General features: G+C 47.2%; 1 protein-coding gene and 1 long non-coding RNA gene across 2 annotated transcripts in view; both read left to right on the forward strand.

Annotated features, from left to right (window-relative positions):
• The window catches only part of SLC1A1 (solute carrier family 1 member 1), a 73351-nt gene that overhangs the window by 42770 nt on the left and 10741 nt on the right, over positions 1–19840 (forward strand). Inside the window, exons 3-9 of the mRNA XM_035029140.1 lie at positions 8289–8381; positions 10035–10149; positions 11382–11424; positions 12742–12840; positions 15878–16062; positions 17214–17321; positions 19402–19524. Coding sequence (XP_034885031.1) covers positions 8289–8381; positions 10035–10149; positions 11382–11424; positions 12742–12840; positions 15878–16062; positions 17214–17321; positions 19402–19524 — 766 coding nt within the window. The remainder of the gene's footprint in view (positions 1–8288; positions 8382–10034; positions 10150–11381; positions 11425–12741; positions 12841–15877; positions 16063–17213; positions 17322–19401; positions 19525–19840) is intronic.
• On the forward strand, positions 11437–12407 carry LOC118026343. The gene is made up of 2 exons (XR_004683535.1): positions 11437–11573; positions 11891–12407. It is a non-coding gene; the product is annotated as an uncharacterized LOC118026343 (long non-coding RNA).

A 19840-nucleotide genomic window follows, 5' to 3' on the forward strand; every position in this document is an offset into this window, starting at 1 on the left:
GAATCCCGGCTCTGCCATTTGCTAGCTGTGAAACCCTGACAAGTTACTTAACTTGTCCTCAGCTGTGAAATAGGGAAACAGTAATGCTGTGTTGTGGTATGTCTGATACTGTCAGAAGTTTCTAGAAAGTCCCTGCATTGGCATCAGAAGCTACAGAGCCAATATTCGAATTGAGCCATACAGGTGCAAGTACACTCAATGCATGCATTCTGGAAAGGAAAACGTTACAAAAGGACTTACTCTTTGTAAGACACTAGGTTGTAAAATTCACCAGCATACAAGTGGCTTCTACCCAGAATCCTGAGCTACTGATTTTATAGGATAAGGAGAAGCAAAAAGAGAGAAAAGAGAGCTCAATAATAATTAGGTTGTGGTAAAGAGAAAAAAAGAGAAGTTTCACTGAGCTGTTGGCTGTCCTGATGTCAAAGCATTCGTATGGACTTTGAAGAGAACGGCTGAGTCCCTCAGATCGTCTGAGGTGTGTTTAATACTCCTACTGAATCATAAGCTTCCTATAAAAGCTCATGGGGTCTTCTGAAAAGTTGGTCCCAACTACAAATACCGCCAAGGTCCGTAGTATTAAAAAAAAAAAAAAAAAAAAAAGTTGCAAACAGCTCCCTGAATGGCTGAAGACCAGGAGACCAGCCGGCTCCTTCTTGACACACGTTTTGAACATCAAATGTAGAGGCTGCAAAGTGACCTTTAGTTGGTTCTGCCTGAGGACCGGTTTATTTTGTTAACTTCACAGAATAGTCTAAGGTGGTGATATAACCTATTTTCAGGGAGTTCTTTGTATTGATGCCTCTAAGAAAAGTAGATGTCATGGGCAAGCATGCACAGAAATATATTTTGCATGCTCCTGTCTGCCTCCTCTCTCCCCTGTCACACCCAGGGGTATTAATCAGGCAGCAGAGATGTCCCCGTGTTCTGGAATAGCAAGGTGAGGTCATAGCCAGCCTTGTTTTCCCTGGGGAATGAACTTGTTCATTTAACCCTCATAGCAACCCAAGGAAGTTGTAAGGTAGGGGGGACCCTATCTCCATCATCAGAGATGAGGACAGTTCCAAGGACTGTTCAAGATCACACAGATCATAAGAGCAGCACCTGGGACTAGTGCAGAGTCTCGAGTTCTGTTCTGGAACATTCCACCGTCCAGGGACCAAAGACCAAGGGAGGGGGCTGCAGCAGGCAACCATATATAACTAAGTGACTCATTCAACCACCACACGTTAATCAAGCTCTTCCTACGTGTTGGGCACTAGGTGTTCATTGATGACCATGCAGGCATCTGGGTCTCCAGGGACTTCGTGCTGCTCACTACAGTCTAGTGCTAAAGACAGACGATAAATAATGAGCCCATTGATACAACTTGTGAAATGTGATATGAGCAGGGTGCCAGGTGAAGAAAACAGAGGAGCCTGGTTTAACCTGGTGCCTCAGGAAAGGAGCCACAGGAAAAGACGTGAACGTAGACAAATGAAGAGTAGGGAGAAGGCCGTTCGTTGGACAGAGAAAGGAGTCCCTGCAAAGTGAGAGGGAGCTGGGTCTGTCCGGGTGAAGGCTGGGGGGATGCCCAAGCTGGAAGGTGGCGCAGGCTGGGGTGGGGCGGCAGGCAGGCCCCCTTCCCTCGGGGTCTCTTCAGCCGGGGTGAGGATTCTCTAGCTTATCATCCATGCCATTGAAGGTCATACCAGAGTGTGAAACGGCCTGACCGATGTTCTTAAAGGATCTCTTTGGTGCCCATGTGATGAAGGAATACAGAAGGATTCTGGAGAAAGAGTGAGGGAATGAATGAGCTAATAGTTGCTGAGTGCCTTCCATTCGATTATTTCATTCAGTAATGATGGAGGCTATTTACCGCACAGTTAAGTCCTAGGCACTGTATATACCAGGTGTGTTATAGATACTGTTTCTAATCTCTGCAGCAGCTGTGCAAGATGAGGTTACTCGCTTTGCTCCTCACAGTTACCGTGGAGGAGGTAGAGGCATTGAAAACCTGCATTTTTACAGATGGGGAAACTGAGTCTGGAGGCAAAGGCTGGGATTTGAGTCCATGCTTGTTTTCCTCCATGACGGTGATAGAGGGACCGGAGTCCTCTGGGTGGGAGGGTTTGAACTCCTTGCAACAAGGAGTTTTTTGGGTCTTGTGTCCATTCCCAATTGTGAAGCACCATCAAATACCAGACCAAAAAAAAAACAAAAAACAAAACCTTCCAGTAATGGAGTTAATTTTGACACCTTAATGACAAGGTGGAGGGAGACCGTCACGAAAATTTTGTTCTCCAGTGGGTGGTAGCTTAATCAGAGAGCTCTCAGGGGAGTCTTTTGCCCTCAGGTGTTTATTTTTAAAACATGCTGTTGTTTATCCCATAGCAACTGCTTCCTTTGTAGTGTTTTTATAAAAAGTTCTAATAGATTATCACTGCTCTGGCCAGGGGCCAGCACCCCAGCTCATCAGAGCTTCCTCCCAAGGTAAAAAAGCAAGTGTGCGGTCTTAAAATAAAGAGCTAGCAGGTGCCTCTGACTTCCAAGGACAACCTTGGATGGTATCCCTGTTTCTAGGCCACAGCCCAGCCTCGAAACTCTCCCTGGTTTTAGAGGATAATCCTGGGCTCACTGGAAACTGGACTTGTTAAGGAAATGAAAATTCAGTGACACTTGTTGAAGGTGGTAAGGCAGACTTTATTCTGGACCATCACAATAGGCGTGGGGATCGCTGTGGTGGGATTTCGCAGTTGGGGGAAAGAGATTGGGCTCAACTCTGAATACAGCATCACATGTGGGAATTGCTCTCCAAGGAGCAGGGTGGGGGTCAGTGGGTGGAGAAGCACTAAGAGCTGGGGGTCCTGGGGGATTCTGGCCACTCTGAGCTAACAGGGTTCTTTCTGGAGACAGGCAAGGGTGGCCAGACATCACCCCGGGGGATGGTGGAGGACAGAGAACCAGACCAGATATCAAGGGTGGGGGTTCTAGTCGAACTAACTTAGCAGAGTTCTTGCTAAACCTGGATTTTGCAGGAAGTAGACAGATGGGCCTAGGAGAAGGTTCAGGAGCCTATGGGCAAGCAAAGAATCTTTGTCAGAATCCTGCTCATCCTTTTCTGCCCAGTTCAGATGCTGTCTGCCACATCACCTCAGCCTGGCGACATCTCTGGCCCCTCCAAAAGCCCACAGGACCCACCCTCTGTGCCAGGGCTTTGCGAAGCATCCAGTTTTTTAGATGGATGGGAGAGATCCAGGTTTTTTTTGTTTGTTTGTTTTTTCATTTCCAGTATGTCACAGATCGGTAATCTTTGTAAACTAGGATAAAAATGAATTATGAGGTAAAGATCTAAAAAAAAGCAAAGACATACAAAGTGCTAGCCCTACCTTTTGTGTTTCTATTGAACAAACATAAAATCCTTGTCCAATCGCTATAAACTGTTTTAAACCCTGACCTCTGGTTTCTGGGCTTGTAATGTGCCCTGCCTTGTAATGTGTTAGTGTGCAGTCTCCTCTCATCTGTCCGTTCCCAGAGGGCAGGTGGCCGCTCCCAGAGGAAGTGGGTTCTGGGAATGGACTGCAAAGAGGGGTGACCAGGCTTCACCAGGCGTGAGGCATGGCCTGAAATCCAGGTGGCTGTGGACAGTAAAACCCCAGGATAAAGCACAGTGATGTCCCACCTGTTTGGCATAAAGGTGAGCGTGCTGTTTAGCCTTTCCCCCCAGTAAGAGATGGGGGTCATATTCTTAACCACTATGTCATGTTGGTTCTATCCATGCACTACCAAATTCTAGACCAGCGCTGCCTTATGGGACTTCGGTGGTGGTGGAAACAGTCTCTATTTGTGCTGATGTTGTAGCCACGAGCTACACGTGGCTGGGTGTGACTGAGGAAGTGATGGAGAGGTGCTTTCTCCAGGGTGGATTAAGGTACCACTCGCATGACACCCACTGAGCCAGACCACACGTTCTCAACAGGAGCGATATCACCTCCAAGGCAGCAGAGACTGATTCCGTAGGGTTAGGGGAACAAAGGTACTCTTTATGTAAAAAGCACATGTATACATCTAGTACATGCACAGATGTACAGTTTTCTGTAGTATTAAGATTTCATGGGGAAAAGTGTCTAAAAGGGTAGGAGGGGGGCAGGGAGAGCACACGATGATGGGGGGGAAAAGTAGGTAGAGAAACACTAAGATACGGAATATGTTCTCACATGAAGGTCTAGCGTGTATGAAGAGTGTTTTGGTTGTTCACTCTGGGAACTGAACGAAACTGCCTTGCCTGAGTGGTTTCTCAGGAACCTACCCACCAAGTTCCTAACTGCTGACACATGAGTGGATCTTTGAAATGGGCTCATGTTATAAGAAGGGGACTACCTGTAAAAAAAAAAAAAAAAAAGGCAGCTTTTTTCTGTCACAGGGAAAGGATCAAGTACAAAATTCATAAAGCACTTTATTTAATGCCCTGGGGATGCAGAGAAGAATAAGCCTCAGGCCTTGTGGTCAGTGTCTTGATGGAAATGCATCCCAGGAAATGATGGTTCATCATCGGGTCCCCCCTGGCCCCGTGCTGGCAAGGTCAAGAGGTTGTACTGAATTCTGTAACAGAGTTAAGCTTGAGTTTGTTCGTTCAGTATTACTGAGCACCCACTAAATGCTGGACACTCTGGAAAGGTCTCAAGATTGTGCTGTCCAGCATGGCGGCCGTTACCCCACGCGCGAGATTCATGACAATTAAGCAAGATGAAAATTCCCAGTCCCACTAGCCCATTTCCGGTGATCGTTAGCTACACGTAGCTTGTGGCTACGTCAGACGGTACAAATAGCATTTCCACCATCCCAGAAGTTGCACGAGGCAGCGCTGGTCTAGAATTTGGTAGCGCATGGATAGAGCCAGCCGGACGTAGTGGTTAAGAATTTGGCCTTTGGGGTCGAATCTGGGTTTGGGATTCGGGGATGAACCTGAATATTGAGCATAAAAGAAGGCGATGCACTTAACCTGCACTCGTCACCCGCTACACGGTGTGTATGCCGTCATCATTTTTATTATAATTATCATCAGCATCGTCGCTGTGATTGGCAGGTGGGATGAGTAGGACATCCAGACAGGCATTTTATCTTCAAATCAGGTTCAGGCATGTTCCTGTTACTTATGGAGGTTTTCAAAGATGAGGTTGTTTTCCTGCTTAGGTTCCCAATCTCTGCGGTGGTCCCCACCTCTCTGCTCAGCACCACGTTGTAAATCCAAGAGCCTGGACTTGGGGGCCAGCTCTGCCCCCAATCGGTGATGACTGGAGAGGTAGAAGGGGAACTCTAGAGGTAAAATGTAGAGAAGGACGATGGTTGGTTCGAATACGTTTCTGATCTATCCAGGAGAATTGTAGGACTGAAGTAGATTTGAGGAATAAAGCCCTTTCCGAAAGTCACTACAAGACAGGTGCTGTACTCCAGCAGAGAGGAGCTGGCTGGCTGCTCTGGGGGATGTATTTGCTTAAGATATTTCCACCAAGAATCTCATTATTATGAAGCCTTTTATTACCAGCTGGGTCCTGGAATAGAAGCAGAGGCACCAGCCCCATGGCCAGATCATTAAGACAAATTAAGACATATTAACATATGCTGGAAACAATTACCTACATAGATGTAATTTGTTTCCCTGCTGGAGGAAAACTCCAAGAGGGCACAAAACACGTACCTGAGAACAGTTCTGCGGCTACCCTGTGAGCCTGTCACTTGTCAGCCCCTTAGGGGCTGGGAGCCGCTGAAATTAGACATCTACCCAAGGACAGTACGTCTGAAAATACATCCTCTCTTGGACCAGGATTATGTGTGCTGATACAGGTTACCTGGAGTTTTGTTGAATTGGTGATTTTCTTTTTCCTTTTAATCACCTTATTGATATAAATAATTATTTTGATTGTTTATGAAAATAATGCCCAGAGCTCTGAAATAGAATATTAGAGCACATTTTATATTCATACAATATACTTAGCAAACTTAAATATTTGCATTATTGTTTGCTCTTTTTTTTTAAGATTTTATTTATCTGAGAGAGGGGGAGAGAGTGAGTAGGAGGGCACAGGCGGGGGGGCGGGGGGCAGAGGGAGAAGCAGGCTCCCTGCTGAGCAAGGAGCCCGATGTGGGGCTCGATCCCATGTCCCTGAGATCATGACCTGAGCCGAAGGCAGATGCTTAACCGACTGAGCCACCCAGGCGCCCGTTTGCTCTTTGTTTAAGAGACCAAAGTGAAATAGGAGATCATTCATTTCTGAGAGATGATTTGTCTTGTCATCATGATGACAGCTTCCCTTACAGATTTGTCCCATTCATTGAATATGTACAATTATGTGTGAGAAGCGTAGTCCCCCATTCACTTTAAAAAGAAATAGATGGGCCTTTTATAGTGTCAGGAGTGAATATACAAACCACCTGTGCGTGCTGCTAGCCTACAGGTTTATGGCCTTTCCTTGGGGCCGCCCTGCACTTCAGGCTTTGCTCACGGTTATGGGACAACTCACGCAGGCCAGGGATTCAAGCAGTGATTTTCTGTGATGATCGTTTGGCTCAACATGAGGTTCTCATTTTGGAAATCGGGCAGGATAGGGTCTGAAACCTTCACATAACAGTTTGCTGAAAGGTGGTTTGCTTGCTTCTCCACGTGCCGTCTTCCAACATAGACGCTATCCAGATAGCTGCATCACTTGGCTCACTTTAGAGAAGCATCTTTACTGGAGGGCAAGGGTTTCTAGCAAGAAGGGATGTGTGTCTCCCACCTCTACAGCTCTTCCCGACACTCTAGACAACCCTTCCAGTTCCAGGCGACGTTCAGTCATTTTAGAGGCCACCAAAGACCATTTGAGCCTACAGCGAACAGTGTGGCCATAAATCTCTTAAACTGGAAATTTACAAATTAGAAATCTCTATTTATATCCTACCTCTTGAAGATGGGTATTTTAAGTTGTCTCACCGAGCCAGCCACGATAAGGTTGTTAACGTAGAAGCGATTTGAAAATCATAAAAAGAAGAAAATGTGCTAGCCAGGATAAATAATGAAATTGCTGTGATTTATTATGAAAGTTGGCTCTGAGACTCTCCAAAACTCCGGCAATAAGTGGATGATTAAATACATTACGGTACGGTCGCATGACAAGATTATGTAGCTATTAAAATTACCCTCAGGGGGAATTTGTAACAAGAAAATTCTTATAATACAGTATGAATAAGAGAGGATTAAAAACTGTAGAATTAGCTATGTATGTTTACCAAAAAAATCAAGAAAAAATATTGACAGGAAATTCACTACGGCTGATGAGATGGAGTGATTTTTATTTTCCTCCTTTCAGATTATTATCACGAACACATATTACTTTCATAATCACACACCAAAGTTTTCTTTTTGGTTGACTCTGAGCTTCCTGACAGAAAAAGGCAGAAGGGGAAACAATCATGAGTTTTACAACGTTCATTATGTGAGGGAAGAACCATCTCTGTCCTTCCAAGATCAACTTTTTCTGGATCCTGAATTCCAGAAGGGGTTTATCCGAAAGGCTGTGGGGTGATGTGACGTACAAATCTTGACGAACTTCTTAAAGCAGCTGCTGACCAGGCAGCTGACCAGGCAGCGGGGTGAGCGGGGGAGGCGAGCCTGCCCCTCGCCCGTCTTCCATCTCCATTCCCTGTCCGCAGTTTTGAAGAGCTTCTTTTGCCCGTTGCATCTTAGCCAGACAAAATGTGTGAGATAGGCCTAGCAGGTGCGGAGGACAGCTCTCGGCGCTTTCTTTCACACCTTGAGAATTGAATGGCCTCCAGTCCTAGAAATGGCTTCTTTTAAAAACTAATGGGGGTGCCTGGGTGGCTCAGTCGTTAAGCGGCTGCCTTCGGCTCAGGTCATGATCCCAGGGTCCTGGGATCGAGCCCTGCGTCGGGCTCCCTGCTAGGCGGGAAGCCTGCTTCTCCCTCTCCCACTGCCCCTGCTTGTGCTCTCTCTCTCGCTGTGTCTCTCTCTGTCAAATAAATAAATAAAAATCTTAAAAAAAAAAAAAAAAAACGGGCGCCTGGGTGGCTCAGTTGGTTGGGCGACTGCCTTCGGCTCAGGTCATGATCCTGGAGTCCCTGGATCGAGTCCCGCATCGGGCTCCCTGCTCGGCAGGGAGTCTGCTTTGCCCTCTGACCCTATCCCCTCTCATGTGTTCTCTCTCATTCTCTCTCTCTCAAAATAAATAAATAAAATCTTTAAAAAAAAAGACAAAAAACAAAAAACAACTAATGTAACTTGACTCTCCCCTCTCCCCCCCACCCCCCCGCAGGTGTAGCTGCGCTGGATTCCAGTGTATCCGGGAAAATTGGTCTGCGTGCCGTCATATATTATTTCTGTACTACTGTCATCGCTGTAATTCTAGGTAAATTCTATTTCTGATTCCTTATTCCTCTGTATAGTGGTGACTTTTCCTTTAAAAGTAGCTGGGCTTTTTTTAAGGCACCTTTTTTTTTTTTAATTCAAAAAGTAGTTTTGTCAAACCACCGTGAAGCCTTTGGGCTTAAAGTCTACCCAGCACCTTTTCCAAGAAGAAAATACAATACTGACTGAAGTTCAGCCGTGATGCTGCTTATTCATGTCCCTAGTAAGAAACAGAAAGAGGGTGAGAGTTCTGTGCTTTACCAGGTTCACTGGGTAGAAGGAGGTGAAGCCAAGAGCTTATATAATCTGTAAACTGAGTAATTAGTCTATAATAGTGGAGTTGAGTGTAATTGTGAAATATTTCCAAAATGATGGCATTTGGGTGCATTTCAGATTTCACATGGTACCGAGAGCTCGCAGTGTCTTGCCAAGTATAAATTCCGCTTGAAAAACGGAGAAGGTTCTAATACGGGACTATCGCTGATCTTGTACCTTTGGCATTCTTTTGTGAAGAAAATGCAGTCCGTCCTCTGTGACCTAATGTTTCAAGAAGGGTGCCCCGAGTGGGAAGAGAGGCTGGGATGTAGTCAGATGTTGCAGCCAGCGTGACCCCGCTGCTGTTTTAATGGATTGTTAGGATGTGGTGAGGTTGGAGTGGTGTAAGGCAGGGCACCTAGGAGGGCCTGAACCCTGCCTTAAACCAAAGCCACCTCTCCTCATGAGGTTCCTGAGGGAGGGAGACATGAAGGGAAAAGCCAATGTATGTCTCTCTCCAGCAACCCTGAGAGGGAAGAGGGAACCACACCCACCATGGTCCTTGCATCGCCCACTGACTCTTCTCACTTGGCAAAACTGACCTGCTCAGCATCCTGACGTCCTGCCCCTGTGGATTGGCATCCCCTCCACCCCCAGTCAGGCAGTCTCTGATGCCTTGATCTGTTCTCCAGCCTCCCACCTCTGCTTGGACACCTCAAAGGACAGGAACCCATTACCTCCAGGGCCAAAGTGGCGCTCTCAGATCTGATACTCCCTGTTTAGACAGTTCCTTTTGGCAAGAACTCTCTCTCCCTGTAATGCCTATTTGTCCTCATTCCATCCCCTCAGAGTCACAGGGAATACTACTTTTCCTAACCCTGACCCTTTTTTGGATTAGACAACAGCTTTCCAGATTTTTTAAGGCTTGGGGTATGGAAGGAAGAGAAGGCTTGTTCTGTAGGAGCCTCAGGAAAATAACCAGCATCTGTGGGTAAAAGTTACATAAAGACATTGAATGGGTGCCCTGAGCTGGAAAAGGAATCACCCTCACCCCAACCCCTGCCTAGGCTGACCTCATAAGCTAAAGCAAAGAAAATAGATAATTCTCATCAGCAGGTGTTTCCAGAAGCAATTCTGGAATGCAACCTCTTCATTAAAAAAAAAAAAAGGGGAAAGTTCCTTCTGCTTCATTTAAATGGAAAAGTCATTAAGGCCACCGCTGAGGTCCCAGCTGAGGCTCAGCATCTTGGCTGGACCTGAGAGTCCTCATTCCAGTATTGTCTGGTGCCACCGTGCCTACTGGTTCTAAGAAGGATGCCGGCGGGGGGTGCGTGGGAGGGGGGGGGCTCAGGTGTTCCGGAAGGTTCTTAATGCTCTGTGGTACTCTCCTTGGCCATAGGCATCGTGCTGGTGGTGAGCATCAAGCCTGGTGTGTCCCAGAAAGTGGATGAGATTGACAGAACAGGCAGCAACCCAGAAGTCAGTACGGTGGACGCCATGTTAGATCTGATCAGGTGAGTGTCTTGCCAGCCGGGCAGCATCGTGGGCTCGTGATGCTGCGATCACCCGGGCCCCGTGCTTGCTCCGAGGCTCTGCTCTCGCTGGTTTGAAACTTCTGATAGTTTTTGAATCATTGCGCGTGTTCCGTGAGCCCTGTGCCCCGAAATTACATAGCCAGGCCTGCTTGCCAGAGTGTGATTCCAAGAGGGGATGGAGGAACAGGCTCTTCTGCCCGGATTCCTGTCCGGATTCAGGATGGACAGAGAGGCAGAAAGTATATACTTGTTGCATTAAGATGCTGGACTGGGTGGGGGGTCAGTTCTAAAGCACACTTAAAGAAAAGTGTACAGGAGAAACCCTTTTATCAGAAGCAATCAGGGCTGGAAATTGGTCAGTTAATTTTAAGGGAGCCATTAAAGCAGAGAATGGTAAAAAAAAAAATGACACAGATATGCATGACATATTTTGTTGACACTTTAAATGGCATTTATTTGCCGATTTCTGACGTAGGGCCAAGGTCTTCCCTTCGAGTGTGTCAGTTGATTATAATTTGGTATCATTTCTCTTGCACCCACTGCCCTTACAAAGGCATCATGTGCAGTTTCCAGGTTCAGTTTCCATGAAGGAGAGCAACAAAACCCTCAGAAACTGCAAAGAAAGCTGAGTGCCAGTTTTTCTTTCCATTTCAGTGGCCCTCCCAAACCTAATTGAACCACAGAAATTTTAGTCACTTGCTTTGGTTGAGTTTCCAGGCGTTGAGTTTAGCGTTTACAAAAACCAAACCTTCCGTTTCATAGTCCTGTTCCATCGCTTCACATCATTTGTAATTCAGTAATTATGCTGATATTCGCAATTGGCATAAAGACCTTGGGAACAATTGCCGTGACTCTCGGTGAGCATACATTCTCATCGATGAACACAGAAGGGGAGAGAAGATTAAAGACGTCCCTTGACTGTGAGCGTCCCCCTGCCCACGCGGTGTGACACCAAGGACGACGAGCCTGTTGGTTACTCAGTGAATCAGCTAAGTGACGGTTGTTTAAGAGCACTTTCTAGACTTGGTTGAAGCTCAGCATGGGGGGAAAATATCTTAATCCAAGGAAATATTTGCAAAGGAGAAGCCACAAGAGAAACCAGAGGACTGATTCTGTGTGCTCCTCATGTTCACCAATGTATTGGGTATGACAGAAACCAAAACCAAAACACTTTTGCCTTAATGTGACACTGCTTTTCATGTCTCCAACAGGAATATGTTCCCTGAGAATCTTGTCCAAGCCTGTTTTCAGCAGGTAATCATAATGACTTTTGCCTCCAGGTTCCTCCCCTCTTCGCTTTACCCATTCAGATTTTTATGTCCTGCTATGACTGAGGAACTGGAATGAGCCTGTCCCAGATGGCAGGAAATGTACCTATGAATACGCACACGGAGCCATCGTAGGTGACTTCTCTGCTTCATACCTCTGGTCTCTCGGGCCCCGGAAAGTCCCTGTTGGAACTGACCCAGGCTCCCTTTCCCGGTTTTTGGAGAACCCCGTGGTATTTGCAAAGAATCTTAGATTGTGTGCAGAGAAGCACCCTGCAAAAACAACCCCATCTCCTCTCTCCTTTCTCCCTCATGTTGGGAGAGCAGTATCTAACCCACATGGGGGCTTCGTGTTCCTGGCATTTGGTCTTTTCCTTAATCCTCGCGTGCCCATTGCCAGCATGCCCCCCGCCCCCCTGGCCATGTAACAAAGCCCTGATTTTTTTCTCTAGGAGAGCTTCACGGTCTCTTCACTCCGTTTCCCTGCTGCTCTTCTCTCTATTTATGTGTGCACTTGAAGACAGCGGAGTCTATCCCAAACTGCTGAATTCATTTACATAAATTACACGAACAGAGCCCTCTGTGTATACCAACAGAAATGGCCATGAGCTTGCTCCCTGCTGACCTCCAGGAGGCACAGAACTACCTGTATTTCAAGGTTCAGCCTCAGTGGTCATTTGTAAGGTTCTCCAGGTTGGCAGAGCCTCGGAGAAGTGACGTTGATGCCTGGTGTAATAGTGTACGAGCCCTTTCTTCAACCTCTCTGCTGAAGCTCAGAGGAACCCAGCAGAGCTGAAGGAAGGAAATTCAACAGAAATCTCACTCATGGACTGGCCCTAAAGGGGCTGTTGATTTTGGAACAACCATATAGTTCTTGACATGTACTAAAGTCGTGACTGCATTTATCAAAGCAATGAGGTGTTTTGCCCAGATTAAAAATAATAAATGAATAAACAAATAGAAACAAAATGATTGGCAGGATCCCTGTAGCATCTGTTAAAGCTCTTCCAGATAAAACCTATACTTTCTTTCCCGTTATCGCTCTGCTAATTTGTCCCTTATTATGAAAGAGAACATTCTGATATCATTGAACGGTGGCTGTGGGAATCAGGGTTTGGATTTCACGGTCTCGCTTTTTGCTTCCAAAGCCTCGCGGGAGCCAAGAGAGGCGACAGGGGCAGAAGCCTTCCGTGGTACTCATTTAGCCAAAGTAACATATTCCTGTGGTTTAGGCTCAGATGCTTGAAAAACTCTTACTTTGTTTGTTTGGTCTTCTTTTTCCCTTTTTCCCTCCAACATGCAGTACAAAACCAAGCGTGAAGAAGTGAATACTCCCAGTGAGCCAGGGACGAACATGACAGATGCACCTGTCACAGCCATCATGACAACTGCCGTTTCCAAGGTACCTTGTCGCCCATGCCCCTTCCCCAGTAGGCAGGGGCTGAGTTGTGAGGAGCAAGCAGGAGACGGAAAGAGTCAGTCCTCACTACTTGTGAATTCGTCTACCCACTAAAATGTATTTGTAACCCCCAAAATCGACACGATGCTCCCACGTCATTTGCAGGCAGACAAGGAGTGGTGAGAAGTTTAAGTCACCCAACACACTCATTCCCAGCTGAGGATGTACAAGCCGAGCTCTGCCTTTTTTTTAAGTAGGCTCCATGCCCAATGGGGGGCTTGAACTCATGACCCTGAGATCAGGAGTCGCATGCTCTACCAACTGAGCCAGCCAGGCGCCCCAGGCTCTGCCTTCTTGTTTCAGCTCTCTTGTAAACAATTGTTCTTTTTTCACATTTTTGTGCTTTTTCATGATGATTTCACTGTTTAAAACATCCCCCAAGCATAGTGCTGTAGCGCTGTGTGTGGTTCTCAGGGCAAGAAGGCTATGATGTGCCAGATAGAAAATACATGTGCCTTAGATCAGCCTCACTCAGGCGTGACAGTGTTGGCTGAGTTCAGTGTCCATAACTGCACAATATATATTAAACATTTATGTGTTCTTTAACAGAAACACACGTAAAGGAAGGTTATAGACCAATTATTGGATGAAAATGTTGTGAACATTGGTCCCCAGGCACCTGACCTTGTTGTATGTCCCCTGGGAACGAGGATTCAGCATTTGCTAACTCAGTGTTGGTGGGTGACCACTTTGTAGAATGAGACCACCAAACATTACGAGAAGCAAGTGAACTGCACAGAGAAAAGAATGCGGCTTTTTGTCTCTGCTACCCCGTCACTCCTTTGAGTTGAGTTGGGCACCTCCAGGAACTGTGTTAGATTTGCAAGACCATGTAACTACGGAACACGGGGCCACATCCCTTATCTGAAACTCTGCCCAGATGTGATTCAGAGTCCAGAGTTTCCTTTTTTTTTTTTTAAGATTTTATTTATTTATTTGACAGAGAGAGACACAGCGAGAGAGGGAACACAAGCAGGGGGAGTGGGAGAGGGAGAAGCAGGCTTCCTGCTGGGCAGAGAGCCCGATGCAGGACTCGATCCCAGGACCCTGGGGTCATAACCCGAGCCAAATGCAGACACTTAACGACTGAGCCCCCCAGGCGCCCCCAGAGTCCGGAGTTTCTCACTCTTAATGGGCCATGTGGTGTAGGCACTGTAGGTCATGCAACGTGCTGAAACGGGAAATAGGATCAAGGACATCAGTAGTTCTGCAGCAGACTCTCGAATATCCTGCCAGATAAGAGAAATAAACCATAAGTAGCCTCAGCTCAGCTCAGGGTAGGTTCTGCCACCAAGAGTTGGCTGTCCTCCTGTCAATAAAATCCCTGGGTTTTGAGAGCTGTTGGAGTTTCAGCATTAGAGCCGAGACCGTATGGGCCTGAGCTAGTACCTCTGTAGTCCTATGGTAGATTTCTGCTAAAGTTCTCTGGCACCACACAGAAAGAGAAGATTTAAGGAACAAATGTTTGGGAGACTTAGGAATTCAAACTAGAGAGCCTGCGGTTGGCTCCTACTTCCTACTGCAGAAGCCTTAAGTCCTCCTGCTGGCTCAGGGTCCCTCCACGTCTGGGCGCCTCCCTGGTCTCCCAGCTCCCCTCCCGGTGGCCCTCTCTATCCCATCCAGACCCACCTCCTCCGTTTCTCCTTATTCCCACCTTTGCATGTGATTCCACAAAGATTTTTGCTAGCGCCTCGCCATGAGCTAGGCCCTGCTGGGCATTGGGATGCCAACGGAGCAGGTAGGGGTGGCCTCTGCCCTCATGTGACGGGCATGACAATAGGGAAGGACAGGGTACTCGGGGGCGTTCAACAACAGAGGCTTAAATTAGTTTGGGGGCCATAAAGGAGGAGTAGGAGCTCTTCAGGCAGGGTAGGGCAGCCCAGTGCATGATGACTTTTGCCTCTGCTATGCCATTTTTCTGGAATCTGGTTCCATCTCCTGGCCGTCTGCCACTCAGGCTGAGCTCTCCCCAACCCCACGGCCTCCATTCGGTCTCCGCCTGATGCCAGCAACCTGTGGCTTGGCCGTGCAGTTAGTTACGCATCGTCTTGCTGTCACAGGCTTGTTTTTCTTACCCTTAATCTTATCTAGCTGTATTTTAAGATTTACCCTGTAGTCAATGTTGTTAGCACACTCACGATGCTCGATAAGTAAGTGAGCATATCACATTATAAGTAAAAAAATGACGGGCACGCCAGGAGCTTCAACCATTTATAATACTTTGTAAAGCTGGCTTATACGACTCCGGTTCCATTATCTCCTATGATACCTACCAAAGCCCTTGATCAGCTTACACCCAACTGGCATTTATCTGTCCCTATGAAATCTCTCAGTAAATTTCGCGCTGCCCCCCTCAGATGAAGTTTTTTTCAGCATCACTCATGCTGTTCTTACCCAGGATAAGGTGAAGAAATGGTTCACGGTAGCAGCTATTTGGTTAATATTTACATCTCTAAAGTCTTTTTGGTCATCCAAGGTTAGGCAGTAAGGAATGTTTCTGTGCTTCACTATCAGGATAAAACAGATAGATAACATAAAAATGTTCACTGTGGTAAATATTTTGCGCTTCCTGCATTATCTAATGCCTGTCTTTTTCACGCAGACTCCAAACGTAGCTAGTAGTTAAAATCACCCCAAAAAGTGCCTTGATTCTAAAGTTATTAAAAATGTAAGACATCCCAGAATAAGAACTCTTCAAAAGAAACCTTCAAGTTTGGGTTTTTTGAGAAAGAGAAAAAAAAAAAAATCACTTTAAACTTCCATGGCAGGGGGCAGGGGCGGGGGGGGGGGGAGTACAAATTTGATACATGTGTAGGTGGTTTGTTGTTGTTGTTGTTTTTCTCCCCAAGTACTGTTGACTCCGACTGGTAGATTTACTAGCTTATTATGTTTGGCTATTGTATCTTCTCATTTCGGGGCCTCTGCCTTCCAACAAAATTATAATCATGCATCAATATATTCTCTTGGTTTTGATCCGCAGAACAAAACAAAGGAATACAAAATCGTAGGCATGTATTCGGACGGCATAAATGTCCTGGGCTTGATTGTCTTCTGCCTCGTCTTTGGACTTGTCATTGGAAAAATGGGAGAAAAAGGACAGATTCTGGTGGATTTCTTCAATGCTCTGAGTGATGCAACCATGAAAATTGTTCAGATCATTATGTGGTGAGCGGATGCCAGTGAATGCCATCTTGTCCCCTCAAAATTAGAATAAAGGGACCTGTTTCTCCACTGACCTCACCCTAGGAAGGATGAACACGGAATGTTGAGACACTAGAGTGTTCAGTAATTCTACATATTCTACATATTCCTTAGGAGTTAGTTCACAAACAAGAATCTGAGTATCAGCCGTTGTCTGTTCTACCAAAGCCCTTAATCAGCTTGCACCCAACTGGCATTTATCTAAGAAATAACTCTTAAAATAGTGACTTGAAGGGGTTCCTGGCACATCAAAACTAAGTGCTTTCCTTGTTAGGCCCAGTGCAGAAGTGATATTCAAAATGCTTGCAACTGTATTTCGTTTCCATCCAAATGAAAGCTGCCGTTTGGATGAGAACACAGCAGAAGCACCACCTGAGTCTCTGCCCTGTCCCTGGAGGTGCCAACAAGTCCGCCTTTTCGAGGTGATCTCTGCCCCCACTTACCTCATATTGAGTTGACTCGACATTTTTTACTCCGAAGTGTAGACATTGACAGTGGTTTCGGCCACTTACTCCCGCTGAACCTCAGCTTCATCATGTGTAAAAAAAGGATAATAAAATCTACCCCTCGAGTTGGGAAAAGTACATTAAGGGAAATGATGCATGTCAAATACTTAACCCGATACAAGGCAGGCAATAAGAGCTCCACAAAAAGAGCTGTTATGACCACTTCCATGACTAATTGTATTGCTCTGTGGCTGATATTACTACCTGGGAGACAAGACGACCCAGGCTAGAAGGAGCGTAGTGGCCGTATAGGGAGGGTCAGGCAAAAATGAGATCTGCACATGGGACCATCGGCAGGACGTACGTGCCTCGGGAGCGTGGCATGGGATAGGCCCCTGTTTAACCACACGTTCTTGCCAAGCTCGCTCACCCAAGGTAGCTTAGGTGGGTAGAACTGAACGTGCATGCACAGGCACTAAATCCTGGCTCCACTGTGGTCCACCAGGGCCTGAGGCTGAAACCTTCGCCTCATTGTGGACCAGGTGCTCCTCCCGGCTGAGTGCATGTGCCACAAGCCGAAGTGCACGCCCTGGCTTGTTTCCTCCCCAGCAGTCCCACCTCGAGGAGACACCTGATGACGGAACTGTCTTTGCTGTGCTTACGTCCTAGTTACATGCCACTCGGCATTTTGTTCCTGATTGCCGGGAAGATCATAGAAGTCGAAGACTGGGAAATATTCCGCAAGCTGGGCCTTTACATGGCCACCGTCCTGAGTGGGTATGGCAGACTCGAGAGAGGAAGCAGGAACTGCGTTTGAGCCACTGGATCGCTGCTGAGAAGCTGTGTTTCAGTTATAATTGGCTTCTCCCACGTGCCGAGGAAGATGGGGTTCAGAGATAAGAGAGCGGGTTGGGGGGGCTGCCCTTTAACAGCTGTACTGGGGGAGGATCACACTGTGCTAACTGCCAGATCTTGGCAGAACAGCCTGGACCATGGTTTATTGCTGCCTTTATTAGTTGTGTAAAGATCCTTTATTGAAACGAGCAAAACCCACTGGAACCCTCTCTTGGCATTCACTTCTTCAAGGATGGAAACTCACCAAACTTGTAAGAATAGCCCACAAGGACCACAGCCCCAAGAAAGAAATCAGGCAGGGCCTGAATGAAATGAGACTCAAGCAAGTAGGAGTGGGTGGCTGGTTGGTTCCAACCCCGTTGGTGGGGCTGGGCAGTGCTACCAAGCCCAGCACCATCGAGTATCAGAGAGGATGCTGGTAAAATCTTCAGGCTGGGACGAATTGGGTAAAGCAGGGAGGCAGCAGGGGACAGGTCATTTGCATATTTATTGCAGCCCAGTTATTGGTTCCTTGAGGGGAGGTAGGGTGAGATAAGTTAGGAATGGTGCCCCTGGATACGTAGCAGGGGCAGGATACGTCACATGTGCTAAGAAATATGGACCAAGGGAATGAATAAACATCATCAACACTCCCACAGGTCAGTGCCTCCAAACACCCACCTTGAGCAGTGAGCTCACCTATTGGAACTTGAGTTCTGTGGGGAGTCCATCTGTGTTTACCTAAAGCATGGCCCTTCCAGCCAACGAGAAGAAGCCTGGGTGTCCACAATGGGAGGGCCAGCGTCCGATCCCAGGGCCCTAGCCGTATGGGAAGCAGGGCTGTCTACCCTTCTACAGGCCATGGCCTGTGTCCAGGGAGTGATTTGGCTGAGGTTTATTATGCTGAGCCATTTTAAAACACATTTCTGCTGGTTTCTGTTCAATTGTCCTACCTGGGTTTCTAATAGAAAACTAAATTTCTCCTAGTTCTTAGCCACATGCCTGCTATCTAGAAGACCCTCACGATGGACCTTCAGGATCTGTATTTTCAATGGCCATTTCTTATCTCAGCTTTAAATAACTGATCTGTAAACTCTTACATGGCACCTGCTGGATCGATCTCTTTTTTTTTTTTTAAAGATTTTATTTATTTATTTATTTATTAGAGAACTAGCGAGAGAGAAACAGCATGAGAGGGGGGAGGGTCAGAGGGAGAAGCAGGCTCCCTGCCGAGCAGGGAGCCCGATGCGGGACTCGATCCAGGGACTCCGGGATCGTGACCTGAGCCGAAGGCAGTCGCTCAACCGACTGAGCCACCCAGGCGCCCCTGGATCGAGCTCATTTTTTAAGCCCCCTGTTTTGCGTAACCTGTATATTCCTACATGAAACAAGGAGTCGTTTTGGAAGGCAGGAATAACAAAGAGGGTCAATCCTGAAGTATGACTGTAGGAGAGCAGGGACTCGCTCCTTCCTGCAACCTGCCTGCCCTCTTGGAGGGTGGACACCATCCAGCAGGACAGCAGTGTGGTCCAGGCAACAGGGGGGCTGGGTGTAGGATGAGGGTTTCTGGTAGCACTGTGTGTGGAGCCACAGAGCTGCCGAGAAGGAAAGGTCCACTCGACCTAGGGAGGTGAGGGAAGGCTTCCTGGAGGAGGGGGACCTTTTGCTGAGTCTTAGAAGAGGGGTAAGAACTCAGCAGCAGAAGGAAGTGAAAGTACGTTAGCACTTCCTGCAGGAATAGCACACAGGGCTTGGCAGTGTGACATACGTGTTCTGTGAGCTCTGAAATGTGGATTCAGCTACTGCCTGCATCACTTGGACAAGACACTTCGTTTGCTCAGTGAGTCTCCTCATCCTCATTGGTGGAATGGAGACATATATCCCTGCCCCACTTCTCATTTTCTTTTGGGTCATTATGGAAATCAAGTGATCTATCATGAATTTCTTAAAAAGCTGTTTGGAAAAAAGGATTAATATGAAGAGGTGTGCCCTCCATGCACCCGCTCCTCTCTCTTGTTTTCAGACTCGCGATCCACTCCATCGTCATCCTCCCACTGATCTACTTCATAGTCGTACGGAAGAACCCTTTCCAGTTCGCCATGGGAATGGCTCAAGCTCTCCTGACGGCTCTCATGATCTCTTCCAGGTGAACAGGGAGGGGTGTCCGGAGTCGTCTCTGGGCCACACCTTGTCAGCTCTCACCAGCCGCACTTGAGAGCTGTCCCGGCCACATGTGAAGCTGACGACTTAGTAGCTGCCTTTAACTCAAGGAATGACCTCTATATTCTCTGCCCATGTCCTTGAACACTTTTGCCCCCCGCTGGGCATTTCCTGCCCTCGTGGCACGGCCTGCAGCCCAAGGATGGGTTACACCGTAACTTGGAGCAATAGCAGACCCAGCACATTCTCATTCCTGGACCTGCCAAAAGTCCCGGCATGCCTTGGGCTCTGGGTTTGGTTTC

This window comes from Mirounga leonina, unplaced genomic scaffold, assembly GCF_011800145.1.
Source record: "Mirounga leonina isolate KUSES-001 unplaced genomic scaffold, KU_Mleo_1.0 Mir_224, whole genome shotgun sequence".
Lineage (NCBI taxonomy): Eukaryota > Metazoa > Chordata > Mammalia > Carnivora > Phocidae > Mirounga > Mirounga leonina.